At 39.6% G+C, this 21,437-nt stretch overlaps 1 protein-coding gene across 1 annotated transcript in view; it reads left to right on the forward strand.

Annotated features, from left to right (window-relative positions):
• Window positions 1–21,437, forward strand: part of LOC145984115 (myophilin-like) — a 399,095-nt gene that overhangs the window by 231,591 nt on the left and 146,067 nt on the right. Inside the window, exon 3 of the mRNA XM_083117549.1 lies at window positions 4,521–4,587. Within this exon, the coding sequence (XP_082973675.1) occupies window positions 4,521–4,587 (67 nt within the window). The remainder of the gene's footprint in view (window positions 1–4,520; window positions 4,588–21,437) is intronic.

Below are 21,437 nucleotides of genomic sequence, written 5' to 3' on the forward strand. Positions count from 1 at the left end.
TTTTTGCCGTCGATGTTTTTGCCGTCGATGTTTTTGCCGTCGATGTTTTTACCGTCGATGTTTTTACCGTCGATGTTTTTGCCGTCGATGTTTTTACTGTCGATGTTTTTGCCGTCGATGTTTTTGCCGTCGATGTTTTTGCCGTCGATGTTTTTGCCGTCGATGTTTTTGGTGTCGATGTTTTTGCCGTCGATGTTTTTGGTGTCGATGTTTTTGCCGTCGATGTTTTTGATGTCGATGTTTTTGCCGTCGATGTTTTGTATTGTCGATGTTTTGTACTGTCGATGTTTTGTACTGTCGATGTTTTGTGCTGTCGATGTTTTGTACCGTCGATGTTTTGTTGGCGATGTTTTGTCGGCGATGATTTGACGCTACACCCTCCAAAACTCCTCTTCTCCGCTCTCATCGTCTGGTTTTCCTCATCTCTTCTCTACTTTGCTCCATTTTCCTCATCTCTCCTCGAATATTTCTCCTTTCTTCTCACTACTTCTCGTATCCTATTTTATCCTCTCTTTTCTTTCCTCCTCTACTTTTCCTCTTCTCCTTTCGCTTTCTCTTTCTTCTCTCTTTTGTCTCCTTTCGATTCCTCTGTCCTCTTTTTCTTTGTGTAGACTCATTAGCGATGAATTACTAGAAAACCGATTTTCTTTCTTTCAGAAAGAATCCTGTAAATTCTTCTTTCCTCTCCCATTCGTGTCACATGGCCTGCCAACCTAAGTCATCTTGATTTAATTATTCTAATAATATGTGGACATGAATACAAATTATGCAGGTCTAAATCATGTAACCTTCTCCACTCACCTGTCTACTCGTCTCTTTCAGGTTCAAATATTTTTCTAAGGATTTTGGTAAAGTAAAACATGAATGCAAGACTAATATAAATATGAAATCCTATTGATAATTATTAACAGAAAGCAGGAATTCAGAAAATCTAACACTTAATAAAAATATTTGAACTACTTTGTCATTTGTTGACATTCTGAACTATTTGTTGAAGAGATTAATTTTCTAGTTATACATACGTATCATATGAATTCCTTTTACATATTTAATATTATTTTTAATTATTGAATAATTGAAATGTGTGGGAGTGTGTGTGTGTGTGTCTATACAAGAAGATATTTCTCTCCCCACCTATCTGGAATGATTTCGCACCCTGGTCACCTCACATCTACTACTCCAGCAGCATTTCATATCCCCCCTCCCTTTTTTAAAAAAATCCTGGCTACGGGCCTGATTACAACTCAAAGCATCCTTCCCACTATTGCTAGTTTCTACATTATTTCATTATGTAAATAATGATCATACAACTGCCGCACACGTAGTCTCTGGCCCACCGCTAATGAATGCTTAGGCGAAGCGTTCTGTAATTCACCAATCTCCACTAAGCTTTCACCAACGACGTCATTTTTCACCGGCTTGAAGAGCTTTACCGGTTGGTGCATCGAAATTGCGTCGTCTGCTTCGAAACATATTCTGATTCATGATATCCGTTCTGTATGCAATAGTACGGAATGTCACGCCGATCTTGTTACACTGAGGACGAATAAACTGGATGCAGACGTTTACTGCCGTTCGACATTTTAAATAGTATTTCTTCTTCATTTGCATGCAAAATGAAATAAAATACGTTGATTCATCAAAACATGCGTCCGTGTTCTGCTGCAAAGTGCAGGAAAGTCTCCAATCGCAATCTTGGATATTTTTACAAAGGGTGCCACTTAAATTCGTAGTGCACATGTAAAATGAGAAATCGTTGTATGAGAATATGTAGTATCATAAAATATATTTTGATTTCATCACTATCAGTGACTTGCTCGTAATAAACGCTAATATACGTGCCTTTTCCGAATTTGCTCTTCATATGTTTCAGTGTGAAGCTTTCCAGATTTCACCGAATTTGACGTCCTTTTTGGTTCACCAGTCTGATGCCCGCTGGTGAATTCTAGAATGCGTGGTCTCTGGTCCGAACACTTGAAGAGCACACAACAAACCAACTAACCTACACATTGACGTATCCATTGACGTATCAACATGGAGGATAGTGTTTTGAGCACACCGCTGACCTCGCTGAACGCGCAGGGCTTATTTTTTATTATTATTATGTTCATTTTTAAATTGTTGTAAATAAAATTTAGTGGAAATGTCCGTCGTTTCCTGGCCAGCTTTATCAACTGTTTAAATGAACATTTAGAAAAATAATGACGAATTAAAGCTTGAAATAGTTTTTTGAGTCTCAGAACAAGTTTCAGTGAATCGATCTTTAGCTAAAGAAAATGTCAAACGTTCCAGCATACTCTGTACGATTTAAAAAGTTATCATTTTCAGGATTTATTTTGTGGTTTTGTTTGTTTAAAAGAAAATAATGACTGCAAAATCAGTCGAAAATGCACTACATCATCATACATAAGGCACAATATCTTCTCAGTGTATTAGCTCCACAGATCGTGAGTTCGATCATAGTAAAGCAGATTTCAATTCCTGCAAAAAAATTTACAGGTTTGTATGGAGCTTATAGAATGAACACGTGAGCTGATTTGCCCATTGAATCAAAAAATTGATAAAGATAGGTAGGATAGGGGAAAGTTGCCTAAATGGCACCACTGCTCTAAAAACCAATGTACTGAAAATTGATAAAATCTAGCGGCTGTATATGGAACCTCAGACATTCCCAAGAACACCGCATGTCAGTTATAGCTGTTGGAGATGTGATAGGCTTTGAACTTTAGTTATTTGTCACATTTGTCAATTCTGTTAGATTAATTTTAACCACGTTTGCATTGTGATATGATCAAGAAGTGAGGCAGTTTTTTTTTTTTTTTTAATGGCGGGAGCTCCTAAATCGCATCACGTCGCGTCTGAATTTTGTTATTAAAACTTTACGAAGATTCGCGTTTGTACAGAGATAGGGTCCTTCATTCTCATCGCAGGCAAAGAAACAGATGAGAGGACTCAAACAACAACCTGCACCTCCATCTATATTTCACGATCTCAAGACTACCAAAGGAGAGAACAAAAGTTAACTATCAGAAGAGAATAATCCCTTGAGGCCTATAATTAGATTTAAGAAATTGAAATGTTGTGACCAAGGTAAAACCCAAACTGAAAATGACACACAGTATTCTACCTATGCGGAGAAACTGTCGAAGAAAACACAGTGCAATGCATCGAGTGTTCTGTACACGATTCGTGTTCTGGCCTCTAAGACGAGGAACTGCATTTCTACGTTTGTCATGTTTGCAAATAAACTAGAGTCTAATGTTGTGTTTACTTTTTCCAGCTTCAAAATATATGTCGAGAATACCTTTCCATGTTTGTCATTTTCCATTATTTATTTCTTACACTGAAGAATTGATGCATCACATACGTTTGGAATGATAGTGGTTCTAAATGAAAATACTGTCAACAGAAAACTTGCCACTATATTTTGTAGTCTTTGAGCCTTTGAAAAATATTCTTCCTCAATCTTTTAAATAACGGTGCGACTTGGGCTCCCTTTGGTGCGATTTAGGAGACCAGTTGCCTAAATCGCACCATTTGCAAGGGTTTGGAATTTCATATTTTTCTGGCACTTCCAATTCCAATAAAATTTTCCAAATACATGTGAAGCGAGGTAAATGTTCCCTTTACGAGCTGGTGTATCAAAAACTTACGTCATGTTACGTGTTTTGCAGCTACATCTATTTACTTGAAAACTGGTGCGATTTGGACAACTTTCCCCTATGAGTGTAATTTGATTGTTGCCCACCTCTTAACTGAGTACATTCTTATCCGCTATGCTTAGGTGGGGTGGTATATGTAAAACGGCAAGTGTCGACCTCCGTGGCGGAGTGGTTATCACATCGCCCTTCGACGCCAGGGCTCCCGGGTTCGAATCCCTGACCTGGCCATGGATGTTCTTTGTGAATGACCCTACATCAATTTCATCATGTCATCACTCAGCCTCACCGTCGTGACTAGTCGAAAATGGAAGAAAAGTGACGCTAAATAACAAATATCAAATCAAATAAAAATATAAGCCTTTCTCCTGTGTATGACACCGTACCATGAGGGCACATAATAATTCTGGAGGCAAGGCGTCCACATTCTCGATCTCGGCCATAGTGGTGATGTGATCAACACCACATCTCGGAAGCCTTTATTTCCCAGGGTTCCCTCCAGGTTCCCATTGATTAGAGGCTACCTGTGCCACAGAACCGCTGTATGCGGAAAATTTTCCACCTGAGACTACTCACCCCGGGTCTCCAGCGTGGCAGTCAGTCACCCTACCGACTGAACCACCGCGGCTCTAGGTGATGTACGTGGTCTAGCAATATTCAGTTTAGTTAAATGAACCAGTGGTCTTAGGTTCCAAGCACGTAAAGCACTAATGTTCCCTTCTGGTGTCTCATCTCCATATTTCCTAATTGTTGCCATCTGCATTTCACGTTACCTCTATCCTGAATAATATATGTATGTTAAGTGCCTGAAGTTCCATCCTGGTTTGAGCAGAATTTTAACTCTGAATTTCTTATTTTCAGATTAATCAATAAATTGCATCCTGGTGCTGTAAAGAAAATCAACACTATGAAAGCTCCCTTTAAGCAGGTAAGAAAATAATATATGGTATCCATTACAAGATAATAATAATATTGCATTTTATCATACAAATAAAGTATAGAAATGAGTAGAGCTTTTGTTATCAGTTCACCTTACGTTAGAGAAGGTTTTTCAGTAATGTTCAATGCTGTAATAGTATTATGTACAGTGGCGACGATTAGGGGGGCAAGGGGGGCATATGCCCCCGCACTAAGCTAAACCTTATCTACAAAGGGAAATATACTGCCTTTGCTCCCAGTTTTGGCACCTTGCCCCCCGGTTTTGGAACTCAATCGCCGCCACTGATTATGTATATTATACATCACTGCAGTAGGTTGTGCTCGAGTCGTGTTAATTTTCAGATATGTAAGGGAATGAAAACCTGTTTGTATTTTTCTATTAACAAAGAAAAACAGTGAAGGAATGTCAAGATATTACACTGTCATCATGATGTAGAATTGTAGCATTTATATCTACATGAATTGAACTAAGAATTAATTGAATTAGTGCATTTGGGCATAATGAAAATTCATTGCAAATCCTGCAAGGTTATGTTGGTGCAGGTAGCAAGAGATGGAAATTTCATGTTGCAGATTAATTTTGAAGAGGCCTGCAACATGTTAGCACATTATGCAGTAGTATACATACACCATAGCAGTATATGTTTATAATTTAATCAGAACCTTTAGGTATCAACTTAGCCTAAACATACTTGATGTCAGTTTGTGTGGATAAATTTTGAATATGTGTATTTTCTCAGGTACAGGATAATGTATATTCTACATGATCGTTAAAATTGTACGTGAATATGACATTTTCATCGAGAGAAAATTATATAATTTTTATTATTATTATTTTTGTTTGTGTGTTCGTTTTCCAGTAAGTTGTCCTAATATTGGTCAAATACTCTTAATATATATATTTTTTTACTTTCTTACTTAATGTTTTGGGTTACACCTTTATCCTGTCGATAAAAATGCGTGTATTGTGCAGTGGCGCAGGAACATTTCTGGGTGTATATATATTATATATACGCCCAGAAATATAATTCATTACATATCTGAAGAACACACAATTGTTTAATTGTTCCTCATAGCTCCACATTTTAAAATTACATTGCATTTTTTAACTCCAATTAAAAGGCTATGTGGATCTTAATTATGAGAATTATTCATTTTTGGATATTTTCAAGATCCGTGTTTTTGTTTTCAAATGTTTTAAAAACTATTTAATTTTGGAACAAATCAAGATACAGATCTCGTTCCGAGCTCATTTGAAATTTATTGGAACCGAAAATTGGCTGGAGAAGTCAGAAATTTGTAATATTAGATTGATAAACATGCATGGTTCAAATATTGGGTGTTGTGCCAAAAAACAGACGTGCCCAGTTTCACCAAAATCTTTATGTGTAGAATTAAGTACAGTTGTTCAAATACCTCTGACATGATTCTGAGTTCACGAGGCTTTGAAAAACTGGAGAAATAAACAGATGAACATTTAAATGTTCCATATCGTTGAGATTGATTCTTTCCATACGTTCATTATCTTCTGTCTTTTAAATTAATTTATATGCACATGTAGTGTCACCCATGAAAGACTTTCAAGAAACGTGTGCCATACGACCCTCTCGGTTGATATTATCAATAATTCGAAGTTAAAAATCCAGTTGGCTGTGTAGGCTCAAAAAAATATGTAAATGTTGCCTAATAAAAATTACACCACTTTCAATACACGCATTTGTGCATGAAAAAAATATTGAGTTCTGCTTACAATGAGAGAGTTGGAGAAGCTATAATTTATACAATCATGGATTAAGATAGCAGTAATCACTCAATCAGTTGCGTCTTTTCCAACAACTGAAACGGGTAGATTGAAACATTGACCTAGGCTGAACTGATATCGAACTGCACTGCAGCTACTGCTAATATCTAGTTATTTCTTGTGGTTTTCTGGAAGTAAGAATATGTAATTACATTAGTCTCCTACTATCTCGGGGTGTAAGGGTGCTTCTTTCTCAAGACACCCAAATGTCAATCTCACTTTCACGTAGTACACCCTGGACTGCATTTTGCAGACTAGCAAGGCTCTGGCGTCTGGACCCATGGGACCTCTACAGAACTTTGTTGTGTGTTGTCCATGTGTGTTTGTGATTGTCCCTTCATCTTTCATCTTATAACCATTCATCCGCATCATCGAGATAACTGAATTGGCAGAAAAGCGAAGTACAATAAAGTAATTCAATCAACCAATCTCCACTGTCTGGGAATTTACAAAGATGAATCTCATCTGACATTGTCTCCTATTGTTAGGTGCCAAGAATCGACAAAGCGTATTGATTTCTCGACATTCAAGAACCACATTTAAAAAAATCAGAAACAGAAACTTATTTCTCCAACATTTTGTCGTAACTGTGTGGCAGACTAGATGACAGTACACCTAAATTTAAGTAAAAGTTTTTAGTTTCTAATATTTTCATGTTAAAATTCGAGGGAGTAAAGGTCAATCGTCCTGTTTTCTGAATCAAATTTTGTACCATATGAATTCCATTGGTTAATTTGTTTATAAATGTGTACCCTCCACCCTGTTCAACCAATGACTTTAAATTGCAGTGTCACTAGCGTAAAGTAAATTTAATTATTTTCTCATCTTACACTCATTTTAAATTAACTTTTATCACCTTAAAAAAGTTTCCAAGGCCACGAATGAACTAAGCTAAGTCGTACACTTCTGTTTAGATAAACTGGCACGCTCGTTTGAGTTGAAGTCCAGCTTCGGAGGCGATCGAGTGTGGCAGTACAGCCGAAGTAAAGGTTCGGAATACCGTACTCTGCACTGTTGCTTACCACTGAAGTTTTTCACTACATGCAGGGAATTTTCTGACTTGGAAAACATTACATTGTAATTATTAATGCAATGCAGGGTCTAATTTTACATTCTAACGGCAGGGAAAATTTTCCGAAAAAAAAAAGGCTCCAAAAACTCAGTATTCCATAAGTAATCTAAAAAAAACCTGCCTCAGTTTCTTCACTTGGAGATACGCTCATATTTATTTTAAATCAGAAGGGAGTAGATGCTGGTTCAATTACCCACCTTCCCCTAGCATAACGTAACATCAAAGTCGACATTCACTCAGATGACCCGGTTTCGAATTCCGGCCTGGGTCCGGGTGTTCGTTGCAGATGTCCCTTCATCAGTGTTCTCATATCATCATTTATCATCATCGTCGGGATTAGCCAAAAGTGGTAGAAGCGTGACGCTAAATAACAAAAATTAAATCAAATTGAGATTCAAAATGTGGACGGGAAAAATAAACAATCCAAAGTAATGGGAGTATATCTCTTTCTGTAACGGCCCGAATTACGTGACGTCAGGATCACATTCGTTTCTTTCTCTTACGTGTGCATACTTCTTTCCAAGCATGTCATTGAACACAAGAGTAGGATAATAAAGCTTGAAAAATCAGTACAGGCCGAATGAATGTGTTTGTATATTCCTGAATAATTACTCTTGTTCGTGAAGAAAATAGTTAAAAAATACAATAATATTTGCGCCCTTGACTAATAAGATTCGTCATCACATAGCAGAATACGCAATGTTAACGGAAACTGGAGAAAGTTTACCATTTAGGATTGGAAACACCAGTGGCGTAGCGTTATAGTACGCCCGTACGCCCGGCGTTCCCAGATTTAACATTTCAAAAATGCGTAAATGCTGTAAATATAAAGTAAAACGTGACTAATTTCATATATGTTTGACCTTCATGGCATTATAATAGCTATTTTTCGCGATCCGCTTGCAACGCTCCACTAACAACACTCGTTCTAGCATTTTTTTTTCAATGCCCTTACTGGCCGTACGCCGAGCTCGGCGTAAAGAACTCTATATTCCTTGCTGCCTTTCTTGAGGGAAAGCTTGGATCTCTACAGTACGGGCGTAAATGCTCTCTCATACGCCAGCGTACGGAGCAGAGGGCTACGCTACGTGATTGGTTCATGTGACCCTTCATGCCTTCTGAAGCAGACGACAGCGGTAGAATTCCTACCCCGTTCTTCGCGCTCATGCCACTCGTGCTATGTGATGTTACAATACGCAATATTGACTGACGTAACTTTACCAAAGTCAAATATACCACTTCTTAATGGCCACTTCATTGTATAATTTATCACACGAAGAGCGATGTGCATTAAATACTAAAAGATCAACACAGTTTTTGTCAAATAAGTTGGTGAAGTCCTCGTGGTAGAAGTTCAGCCTGTGCCTGCTCTACCACTTAACCCGCAAAACTATTCTTTTGTTATTATTATTATTATTATTTCGTTAGTATCTAACTGCTTAATATTGTGTCAATGGAAGTGTTTAGCATTCATTTGAAAACTCTTTATATCGAATGATCTCTGGACAAAATTATTTTAAAATGTTTATCAACATTCTCAAGATGTAATAAACAGGGGTCTGAATTACTAATCGGCACTGTTACGTCAGTTGAGTGTACGATAGTTGGATCATCTACCACCTCCGTGTCAGTGTGTTTTGCACAGCGCGCCAAGACGACAGAGGCCCCTGATTCGAATCCCGGCGTGAGCACGGGTGTTCTTTGTGAGTCTCTCTTCTTCAATATCATCACTCATATTCGTATTCGCGATTAACCAAAAGTGGTAGAAAAGTGAAGTATAATAAATCAAATCAATCAGTAGTTGGATGGCCCACAACAATGACGTCTACTGTTGTGCAGAGGCGCTTGTGATTCATGTAGGTTTTTAATGACTTGCGTCATGCAGAAAGGTATACAACACCAGAGTTCAAAACATTTGTTGCATAGTGAGGCATCTAATTTTCTAGCTAAAACATGCATGTTTTATGTTTTATTAAAAACCCAGCTGACTTCAGGCAAATGAACAATGCCTGTGGCTACTAATACCATAAGTAAATTATTAAAGAAAGGGCCGACCCTACCTTCGGACTTGGCGTTCCCACCCGAAATGCCCATGCTACGCCACTGGGAAACACTAGCCCTGCACAAAAGCAAGCAGTCCAATCGTCTCCATTAATTTACATGCTCAACCTTTACTTAATTCTGTGAGCAATGTGTGACACTAATAGAGACACTATTCGATGAAACGTATTGCTTTCAAATGAATGTAATTAGAAAGAAGCGACATCAAAAGTGTCGAGCTGGTCAGGCAAAGCTACAATCTTATGGAAAATAAACCAAATAGCTTGGTTTCTTCACCGCGGCTTGTGTTCATGTTGGTAAAACGTCTGGTTCTTAAGCTGAAATCCTAGGTTCGATTCCCCACGTGGTCAAAATAATTTTTTTTTTTTCAAATGGGTGCCACAAAAACTATTTCACTGAGCCATAGTTTCATGCTTTGTTATTGTTCGTGTGGCAAGAAGAAAATAATTATTGAAACGATTACGCTTTCGGAGCTTGAGACATAAATTTGAGTGTGGGAACTATTTTTCTTTATTGTGTTGTTTCTAAAACTTCGTGCCTATAACAACCAGTGCAACAATCTTCTGGTAATAAATCCCAGTGGAACAAATCTTCATTGAAACAAAGTCACGGAAATTAAGCGGGAAAATTTCGGGTTACATCAGTAAGTTTTTAAAATGCATTCTGTCTTTCGTGCGCCACTTCCTCGTTTCGCACACATGCACTAACACAGCCTGGGTGCACGCTCGTTTCTATGTCAGTAATTTCTGGACGGGAGGAGGAATTTCCCTGGAAAAATTGTAAAGACATTCTTGTATGTGTGCTTGAAGATGTAATTACTTTTCAGTAAAATTATCTATCAAAATGGCATTTATTTCGCTTTTGCTTAAAGAACAGGTAAAAATTTCTCCTTGTTTGTGAATTCGATAATTGAATCTAACAACATCCAACATCTTGCTGACTTTCTACTTCCTTGATTTAAAGAAAAAAGGAAAAAGTGAAGTAAACAAGTCTGCAATCTATCGTCTTACATATTGCTGGTTCGACTACTCGTTTAATTGGCGCTTTTTAACTGCACTAGGTGACGTCACTTACTACAAGACCGTACTTCAAGCCTGCTTTTTGGACTGTTCGGACACATCCTGACTTCATTTCCGGATTTCGGGATCCGATATGCGTCCATCGGGTATCGAACCCGAACTCCTTCATTACAAGTCGACGAAAGTGCACAAGAAATGAATCCCTAGTGATGCTGTCGTCGGGTGGAAACCAGAGGGATGTATTCTTAGGTATATGTCTGACTCTTAAAAGGAGTCGGTAAATTGGAGATACCTTACTGCTAAGGATTAGATTTGGAGATATGTCAATCTGACTCCAAATGGAGTTTATTTAAAGAAAACTGAAAACCAAATTTTACAATAAGTATTAATAATTGCAAATATAACGTAAACATGATATGCTCAGTGCGAACACTAATGTTTTCGTATTTTGATTATTGTTGTGAAGCATTTGTAATCTATTTGGTTGCTTCGTACTGGGAATAAGTCTCAAAACCGTACGACGAACGGATTCATTAGAAGATGAGTAGATCAATATGGAGAGTTCATCTCTTGACGTCTTTTCATCTTTTGACGTGATAAGCTTTTTTCTTGCCATAAAGGGTAATTCCCGTTACACCACATGAGAACCTAGAAGTCCCAAAATCTTCGAAAACCACAGGACTTGACTCTCTCTCTCTGTCAAAGAGTAGGCAAACGAAACAATTCACGCAAGAAAAAGTTCATTTCTTGAGTTTTCTAAAATATTACACACAGATAGCTGGGACTTATGTTACTGTCCACATTACTACAGCCCCATATCAGTTTCACTAAGGGGACCACATTTTTTTCAATTACTGAGAGCATTATTATAACTAAAAAGTTAGTTGATGATTCGATTTTTGGCTTTGACACAACTGTTCTTTGCCGAGTTCCAAAAACTACCTGTTCACTTTCGCTAATGTAACTTGTCATAATTGTAGTTTCTCTAAAGCCAGCCAGACACATGAATTCCTCTACTCTATTTTATGAATTATTTATGTTGCATACCAATACAAAATGGCAGCACGATGGCTAGGAAATAATAAAGTAAAATGGATAGGGTGGCGGAGAAACTACTACAAATAATTCAGAATGCTGTTGTGTACGTTACGGCAAATTCACAGTAGGCTTCATGACTTGTTGCCTTGTTCATTTGCACATCACATGGAATAAAACAGACAAAAATGTCTGCAGGGAATTTTTCGTTCATCAAGAAGAACAAATTCCTATTTCTGACAAATTGAAAGTTTCAGTAGCATCCGAGCATGTTGGTCGGGTAGAAAGTTATACAAGATTAAGCATGGTGCTAGGAATTCTAGCATTGTTATGGGTGTTAGAGCAGGTGACCTTATTTCTGATTACATAAGCGTGGCTATTTGTTTGTTTGAGTCTTTTTTAACTCCACTTCATGCACAGTAAAGCTAATCGGGACTGTACCTATAGTTTATTAAAATGGGATCCTAACCACTGTATGCCTCCACCTGGTGCGTGACTAATAGAATTGGATTAATTTAACTTATTGCTGCATAACATATTAAGTATATGGAAAAATCAAATCATGTAGCAATTTAAGCTAAGAGATTACTGTTATTATGTAGGTATTAAATAAACACATACCTACAATAATAATCTTATTTTAACACTTAAAGTATGTTTAAAATAATGCTATTATTTTTCGTCATTAAATATATAAATATATAACATAATAATAATAACCCATAGCTCTACAGCCCGATGAGGGCCTTGGCTTACCTACCGACTGCTGGTCTCCCTCCCACACTGTTCCGCCGTCACCTGTTGTAGCGTGGAGATCTTAGACCAGTATTATATATATATATATATATATATATATATATATATATATATATATATAACATGATTTCTTTATTTTTGTTAAAGAAAGCTGGAAAGTTGGAGGACCAGGGTAGAAAGAAAGGGGGGTCAGAGTGGAAAGTGTGTGTGTTGGTGTGTGTGTCGAGGGGTAAACATCTATTTCGGTTCGAAAATTTTATCTTCAGCCGCCCAGGACTTACAAACAACGAAGTAGGACTGAGCGGCTTGGTGCCTAGTGAATAGAAACAATTACTTCAAATAATTAGTAATAATCAGGACAAAAAGGAACACAAAAGTAGCTCGTGCCGAATGTACAGCGAGAAAATTTCCGAAATTCATGCAAGGACGTCGGCCCTTCGCCTGTTCTTCCACTGGCGCAGTTATTGGTTTACCTTTAACAATGACCTTCGCAGGCCGGAAATAACCGAGCGTCGAGTATAGTGCTGTCGCACGTAACGTAAAGTCCACTTTATATGTGGAATTATTGTTCATGTGGACTATTTTTTTATTTTACTGTATTTCACTACTTGTTTTAATGTTAACAACGCCACAAAAACTTCCTGTAAGCAGTGTGGTATTTGATAAAATTGCATTGTAGGAGAATACCCAGTACTTCTTTCGAACCATTGAGGTATTATATATATAAGCTATCGGATAATAATAGTTCTATAGCATCCCCAAGCACTGGCGTACGTAGGATTTTCTTTTCCGGAGCGGGCTGGAATTGTAGAGGTGGATAATACATAGTTTCGTTCCAGCGGGTCGGGATACGTAATATATTTTCCGTGTATTTGGAGCTTTTCACTCTTAAAATTGTACTCAAAGAAAAAGGATAACTGGAGGTCATTTTAAGGAAAAGTTTCGAGTTCTTAACGGCTTACATTGTAAAATGTTGATTTTCTCAAAATTTCGGCATGATCTGTATCCCCATCAGCCCCCTGTGTACGCCAGTGAATTTGTACAGTACAGTGCATTCATGCATCATGATTATGTACAAATTCAACTGGAAAAAGAAATAAAACCTTTTTTTACTTTATTTTTATTGACAAGTTTAAGAATTTTAAAATATAATTGAATTCTATTATTGAGGTTAAATTGAAATGTTTAAACATAAGTGAAACAGCATGACACTTCTTCTTTTTTTATATGTGTTGCTAACACACAATCTCCTAAATTTATCATGTCTACTTTCCATATACAGGGTGTTCCTAAAGTTCGTTTCCAACGCTTAGGAGGTGATTCTACAAGTGAAAATAAACACAAAAGTTCATGTGACGGAATGCCGAAAACGGCACCCATTCGGAGTTATTGAAGTGGGAGAAAGTATGAAAATTATGTTTACATGGAAATAGTGGCACAACGGCCAACCATATGACCGCGGCGAAGGGCGTTCCACAAAGAAATGCGGCATGCTCTATTCAAAAAAGCACATGGCAGATGTGTGAAGTTGATGCGCAAGGGATTCCCCAAAGGAAGCGAATGGGTCTGTTGAAGTCATGGGGGGGGGGGGTAGGGAAGGGTTTAGCCAGATGTGTTATCCACGGAAAGTGATATTTGGAGACTGACAGCTAAGAAGAAAGCGAATATCCGTAGTGGACATCACCATTACGTAGAAAAACAAAGATGGTGGTGGTGCTGCGCTAGGTTGCATATGTGTCGACATGTTCACTGTGCAAAGTGGAGGTGCCGAGGGAACCACATCACAGACGATGTTCAAACTGTCTGCCATTAACTTCCACGCAGAGATGACAACGCCGAATCAACGATTGTCTAGTGCAAGCAAACAACCCCGCGGTGTCTGCTATCGTCGCTGCGGCGACATTGATGCGTGCAACGAGATCCTCGGCCGACACAACAGGTGTTTCGTATACGAGGCGTATTATCTCTCCCCATAGAAAAAAGTCCAGGGGAGTGATGTCTGGCGATCTTGCTGGCCACGGCACAGGCCCACCCCTACCAATCCACCGATTGTGGAGCAAGCCATTGAGGAAGTGACACACATTTTGGTCGAAATGTGGTGGTGCACCATCGTGTTGGAATCCTAGTCCTTGCCTCAGTGCCAAAGGCACGTCCTCCAACAGTTCAGGCAAAACATCACGAAGAAATGCATGATATGTACCACCACACAGGTGAACAGGGAAAATGTACGGCCCAATCAAATGGTCATGCATTATCCCACGCCACAAATTAACCGCAATCCTGTGCTGATGGTGTTCCACGAGAATTGCATGTGGATTTGCAAAATCCCAAACGTAATTGTTTTTACTATTGAACACACCCGTTTTGATGTACATTGCTTCATCTGTCCACAACACCCTGTTCACAAAATACGGGATAGTTCCCATGTGATGCAAAGAACATTGGCAAAACACCACACGTGGAGTTTGAGTTGGAGTTTGAAAGGGTACATCGCCTCTTCGGATAGGACGCCCAACACATTAACAAGGTGTTGTGGGCACTGGCTATAGCGCGCGTACTGGTGTCAGGACGATCCCTGACAGTATTTAACACCGCAACTTCACCTATCTGCCATGTGCTTTTTTGAATAGAGTATGCAGCATTTCTTTGTGGAACGCCCTTCGCCAGCAAGATCACCGGACATCACTCCCCTGGACTTTTTTCTATGGGGAGAGATAATACGCCTCGTATACGAAACACCTGTCGTGTCGGCCGAGGATCTCGTTGCATGCATCAATGTCGCCGCAGCGACGATAGCAGACACCGCGGGGTTGTTTGCTCGCACTAGACAATCGTTGATTCGGCGTTGTCATCTCTGCGTGGAAGTTAATGGCAGACAGTTTGAACATCGTCTGTGATGTGGTTCCCTCGGCACCTCCACTCTGCACACAGTGAACATGTCGACACATATGCAACCTAGCGCAGCACCACCACTATCTTTGTTTTTCTACGTAATGGTGATGTCTTTCTACGTAATGGCGATGTCCACTACGGATATTCGCTTTCTTCTTAGTTGTCAGTCTCCAAGTATCACTTTCCGTGGATAACACATCTGGCTAAACCCTTCCCTACCCCCCATGACTTCAACAGACCCATTTCGCTTCCTTTGGGGAATCCCTTGCGCATCAACTTCACACATCTGCCATGTGCTTTTTTGAATAGAGCATGGCGCATTTCTTTGTGGAACGCCCTTCGCCGCGGTCATATGGTTGGCCGTTGTGCCACTATTTCCATGTAAACATAATTTTCCCACTTTTTCCCACTTCAATAACTCCGAATGGGTGCCGTTTTCGGCATTTCCTTACATGAACTTTTGTGTTTATTTTCACTTGTAGAATCACCTCCTAAGCGTTGGAAACGAACTTTAGTAACACCCTGTATATATAAAAAAAAGTGTATGTTCAATTCAACCTTTACTGTAATGATGAGTCATTACAATCAAGAGCAACGATTTTTTGGGGCGCCCTCTTAAGGAAAATTGCCAGCGCCCTCTTGGCAGTCCCATTAGATTAGATTAGAGTTGGTGTTTAAAGTCCACTTTATGCACAGTAAGGCTAATCGGGACTGGACCTACAGTTTAAAGTGGGATCCGAACCACTATGTGCCTCCACCGGGTATCGAACCCGGGACCCCTTGATTAGAAGGCGATGACACTACCACAACGCCATCGTCTTGGCAGTCCCAGTGCTGCCCTGTGCAGAATGATATTTTGGTCACACTAGACGCATTGACGAATCTTCATTGGTCAAATATGACATCACAGTCAAGCAAGTTAGGGAATCTTCAAATATTGCAGAGCACTCCCAACTCCACCATTCAATCTGAAATATCTAACTTCCAGTCGCAGGTGATAGACCCCAAACTGAAAACTGATGCATAGGGTAAAGCGCTATTGCCAAAGTATGTGGACCTGCCCTCACTCGATAATCTGCAGAGCATAAAACTAAGCCTGGGTAATCTCCAATAACTCATAAATTGCAGCAATTAAAAGTAACGTCGTGGAGCAACTGAAATAACGATTCCAAGAACAAGCCTCCAATAACGAAGAACACTTTAATGAGCTGAAAACTATTATTCATAACATCAAAGAAGAATGCCAAGTCAAAATGGTGAGCCCAATGTTTTTTGCTAGTAAACCCTGCTACAATCAGCCTGTGAGATGAACTGGAAGCATTTCCATCTTTGGAAACTATTAAGGATCCATTTCAGATGGAGATGCTTCACAGTGCTCTCGTAGAAATTAAAAAATAGAGACTCTCGAAGATAGTATTAATAATTTATCTTCATCGGGCGAGTTGAAAATCATCATCAAAATTGGTCGCTTGCAGGCAGCTGTTGTCAACAACGAGACGATTTTGACATCAATAAAGGAATCTTGAGTAACCACGCTTTGGTCAATGCACTCCAAATTGATGCCCTGGAAAATCTGAACATTGGATCTCTTGAATTCTTATGTCGTGAATTACATTCAGCGTAACCACGAGGCCCTGCAAAAATCTACTCCCACGCAGGACGACTTAAGCTTGACGCCCACTGAGACGCCGGAAACGCGCCACCCCGAACCTCAAGAGTGGAAAATTCCCTGTGCCTTTCCGAGGGTATAGTTCGACCACAAGGAAAAAAAAACTTTCGTCAAAAGCGTTCGCGCATCTTCCCTGCCGTTGTCGGTGCTCGGGGCAGTGTTGTCAGGTCAGACTTGAAAAAATCAGGAGATTGTTCCTTGAGAAACCAGAAGATCTGCTACAAAATCCAATGATCTACTAGTAGCGGATAAACAACGTTTTTTTTTTGGGGGGGGGGGCATAGGCGTGCGCACTTGAGGGCAAGGGAACGTACGCAGATTTTTCCAGCGTGGGGGAAACAATATTTTTTTTTTATATCATGCGGGTAAACTAGGCATATTAACCCGTAATAGCGTTGCCCTCTCAGAAAACACCACTTGAGTTTGAATTTACCACGTTCCTATTATAATTATGGATGTAAATTACTGTGACTGAAATCGACTCATAGGTCTGAAACAATAGGTACTTTTATGCCAAGATTCATTTTCCAGAAGGGAAGGGAACGATACAGGTTGTGAATAACCTAGAGTCGCCAAGCAAAGGGTCACAATAAAAGCCCCCCGCTGCAGTGGCGCGCGTTGTTTAAGGTGTAAACGTCAGAGATACTTTTGTAACAATGGTGTTAAACCCAGCACCCTGTGTTTGGCGAAAAGAAACCGAACATCTCCATTTCAGGAGTGGACATGTTTCAAACAAAAGAAAGTAAACCGTCCTAGGGACCCGACCAATGTCTTTCATCTCTTCCGCATCTCCCGGTGGTAAAATCTAAGAGGGTGCACGGAAAACACCCTCAAGTTTGCCCTTTCTCAGCACCGACACAAGGGGTCTGCCATGCCTCTATTTTCGGACAGTAAATCATAGAAAGTTGTGTTCACAAATGAAGCTAACGTGCCACCCTTCGTTGTCGGGGATTTTCCACAATCTTTCAAGTCGAATGCTAACAATAACAAATAATTTGCCTTCTGCTGGTGTTCGGTGTACAGGTATCGTTAGGAGTTGCCACGCGTTATGCACCATAATGAGAAAATGAATTACGTATGTGAAATATATTGATGAATTATACAGCATGTCTTCCTCAATAATTGAAGATAACAACGCTTATGCTAGTGTTCACCTATCCTCCCCATTCGCCCACGCTACGAGGTCAGAGGTTCTACCAAGCAAGGCATGGACGTTTCACTGTGTTTGTGTCACTTCATCCATGTCATCACTTCTTCATTCTTCAAAAGCGACGTAAAATAACTAAAATAGAAATAGAGTTTGGGGTGGGATAAAATACAGCCATCTAAAAATAGTAATGTAGTAAAAATAATAAAATAAGGTCCTGGCACAATTGAGTAGCGTTTGGCATAATTTCACAGTTCAAACAGCACTTTTCACGGCTGAGTGGAGTTCCACTCCACCTCTCCCTTCCATGTTCAAGTAAGATGATCAGGAAACGTGTTTTTGAGCTGGCCGTTGGAGGTTCCATAGCAATAGTTTATTAAGGAATTCTTCCGAAAAATGAATAGGCCTGGCAACGCTGACGTGAGCCGCACTAAATGTTCCTTTCCCGCACCCGCCGGCGCGCTGTGCTTCTGCGCAGGTTTTCTTTGCTTGTGGTTCCACTATAGTCTGCCCATGTACCGCGACTCCACGCTCCGAACCACCCCCTCCGCAAGGATCATTTCCCATGCTCGGCTACAGCGGGGCCGAGCATGACACATGCCGGAGCTAAACTAAGAAACGCGGAATTACACAAGAGGGCATTTGGGGACGCGGTCAAGGGAAAATTACCAACCTAGAAACCTGCAGACTTCTGGCACGAAAATTCCGCGCGTTTCGCTTTAGTGAGCGTTACACCATTTGATTTCAATAGAAGCAGACAACAGAAGTTCTGTTGCCGCGTTTTTCCACGTTTCCCCGCGTCTCAGTGGGCGATATGCTTTAGCGGTCGAAATTGCCATATCTGAAGACTTAATAAAACATTAAAATGCTAACTAACTAACTCTCTAGCCTTCTTAAACCCGAAGGTTCATGGCTGCAGCAACACAGGCCTTCCATATTTCCCTATCTTGAGCAAGTTCTATATACTCTTTTCCATCCCTACCGATTTCCCTTAGGTCCATCTCAACGTTGTCCCTCCATCTTCGTCTTGGCCTTCCTACAGGTATCTTACCATCAGGTTTCCCAACAAGAATCCTGTAAACTCATCTTTCATCTCCCATTCGTGCCACATGGCCTGCCCACCTAAGTCTTCTTGATTTAATTATTCTAATAATATCTGGACATGAATACAAATGGACATTTCCACTTTGACATGAAAAACGTTTTAAATCCATTCATTTTACAGAGAATGACACAAGCATGAGATGTGCAAAATATCTCAGCGATATTTGTTTCGGTTCTCGAGAAAAACGCCTTCAAACACCGCTGAAATTCACCTTCTACGTCACGGATTTGAAAACGTCCTCTCCACAGACAGGAGGTCCTCTGACGTCATCACTTAGAAATGCGTGCAGGCGGGGCTTCTGCTCGTCCCCTCAACTTAGCATGAGCCGCGGAAGCGGCAGAAAATTCACTTGTTACTGTGTAAAACAAGTATCTTACAACTTCCAGTGCAAAAATCTGTGCTCCATTTCTTGGAGATGAATTATACCCTAGCAGTATAGTAGTATTTACTATAATTCAGCCACTCGGTACAGTGTTTTCCCATTAGGGTGACAAAGCAAACCTTGTAACAGTCGATGGCTGAACACGTGAACAGCCTTGTTCATTGCGAATACATAGGTTAGTTCTGACTGGCAAGAACTTAATGTTATAGGAATGCCTTTTCTGGAATTACAGTTATTTTCGTCATAATATTTTCTTCACAAATTTTAAGATAATACTTTTAGAACACACTGGTTTACACGCCAATTTCTGCAATATAAGAGGTGATACGGTATAAAAAGGTACGGTGAGTTTTTAAATTTCCTGCAGTAACTGACAGTTTGCTTCAGTTAATATATATATATTGCAAATTTTTGTATTTAGCCTACTTTTACGTCGCTTTTCCGTTCACTTTGTTTAACATCAACGATGAGAACGCATGGTTAATTTATAATGTATCATCTCTAACATATCATTTCTTCCCACTTTTGGCTAATCGCTACAATGAAGATGAATAACTAGAAGCTGTATTCGAAGTCGGGGTGCAGGAGTACACCCCCCCCCCACACACACACACTACCACCAACTGCACAATCTAAGTATCACCCAACCTGCCATGATAAGAGACGAAATTTTTCTTCTGTCCCATCTCATTTCGAAAACATTCACTTGTCCAATCTCCTTCTATGAGACGAGACGGAACATGCCTCGACTCGTGAGCAACACTAACATTAACAATAGAAGCATCCCCCTAGCTGTCCCCAAAGTCTCGAGCAAACATCCTCCCATGTAACAATTTCCAGTTCAATGAAATGTCACTCACAAGGAAACAGTCATGCCCAGGTCGAGTGTCAAACCTGGAACATGCGACTTCCTCAGATACATCATGAATTTTGTGTATAATAATTACAACGCCAGTTCATTCCTGGTAATTCTGAATCTGCAGTTTGGTTTGCATATATAAGCAGGATAATATTTAGTTTTCGAGAGCTGTACCGTCGAAACGAGGAGTCAAACAATAATAATAATAATAATAATAATAATAAAACTATTAAGAAAGGTTTTTTTTGTATTTATAATGATAAGCCCCTGCATACGTTGTTAATTCTATATTTTTCTAGACTTGAGACGAGAACGAGAATTGCCCTCTCAAACCCAGACGGATGTTTACAAATTGAGTCGAGACTGTCAATGAGACATTTACAAATAAACACGAGACAGACATTACAACTCTCAACGAGAACGAGACCAAGGCTGCCATGTCTCGTCTCGATAGGATCCTTAGTGGTGAAGTTGTGAACCAACCAATTAATGCGTTCGGGGTAACGAGATGAGGCTCCTTTTTTCGCAGTACAAAATTCAAAATAATTTTATTTCGTAAGTGAAAATCCAGGACACTGCTGGCCGGAAGCTTGTTGGGGAGCATGTTGAACCCGACAAAGTTGTGTGTTTGTAGTCACGAAGTATTGTAACTTTTCTGTTCATCTTGTGTCAGTCACTACGATTTTAAGAACCAAATTTCTTTAATATGATTCGAGGGGGAAAAAATAACTGATTTGATAGTCTCAATGCAGTTTCTTATCGCAGAAATTCCGAAATTATCAGGAAATTGCAGATATTGGTCTGCAGTCCCATCTGGTGTGTGGAATTACCGAAATTTCCTTCCCATCCGTTTCCCGTCCTATACGTCTCTAATTTAAGAGAATGAAATAAGTCCGAAGGATTTTTTTATGAACAAGCGGATAGAACAAGGAAACTGGTAATTTTAGTGAACCAAAAAAAGAGGGGGTTGGACCCGTTGAATCCCCCTTAAATACGCCCATGGTTATATACACATTATTTCCTTGTAATAATTATACATAA

Source organism: Lepisma saccharinum, chromosome 2, assembly GCF_977018435.1.
Source record: "Lepisma saccharinum chromosome 2, izLepSacc3.1, whole genome shotgun sequence".
Taxonomy (NCBI): Eukaryota; Metazoa; Arthropoda; class Insecta; order Zygentoma; family Lepismatidae; genus Lepisma; species Lepisma saccharinum.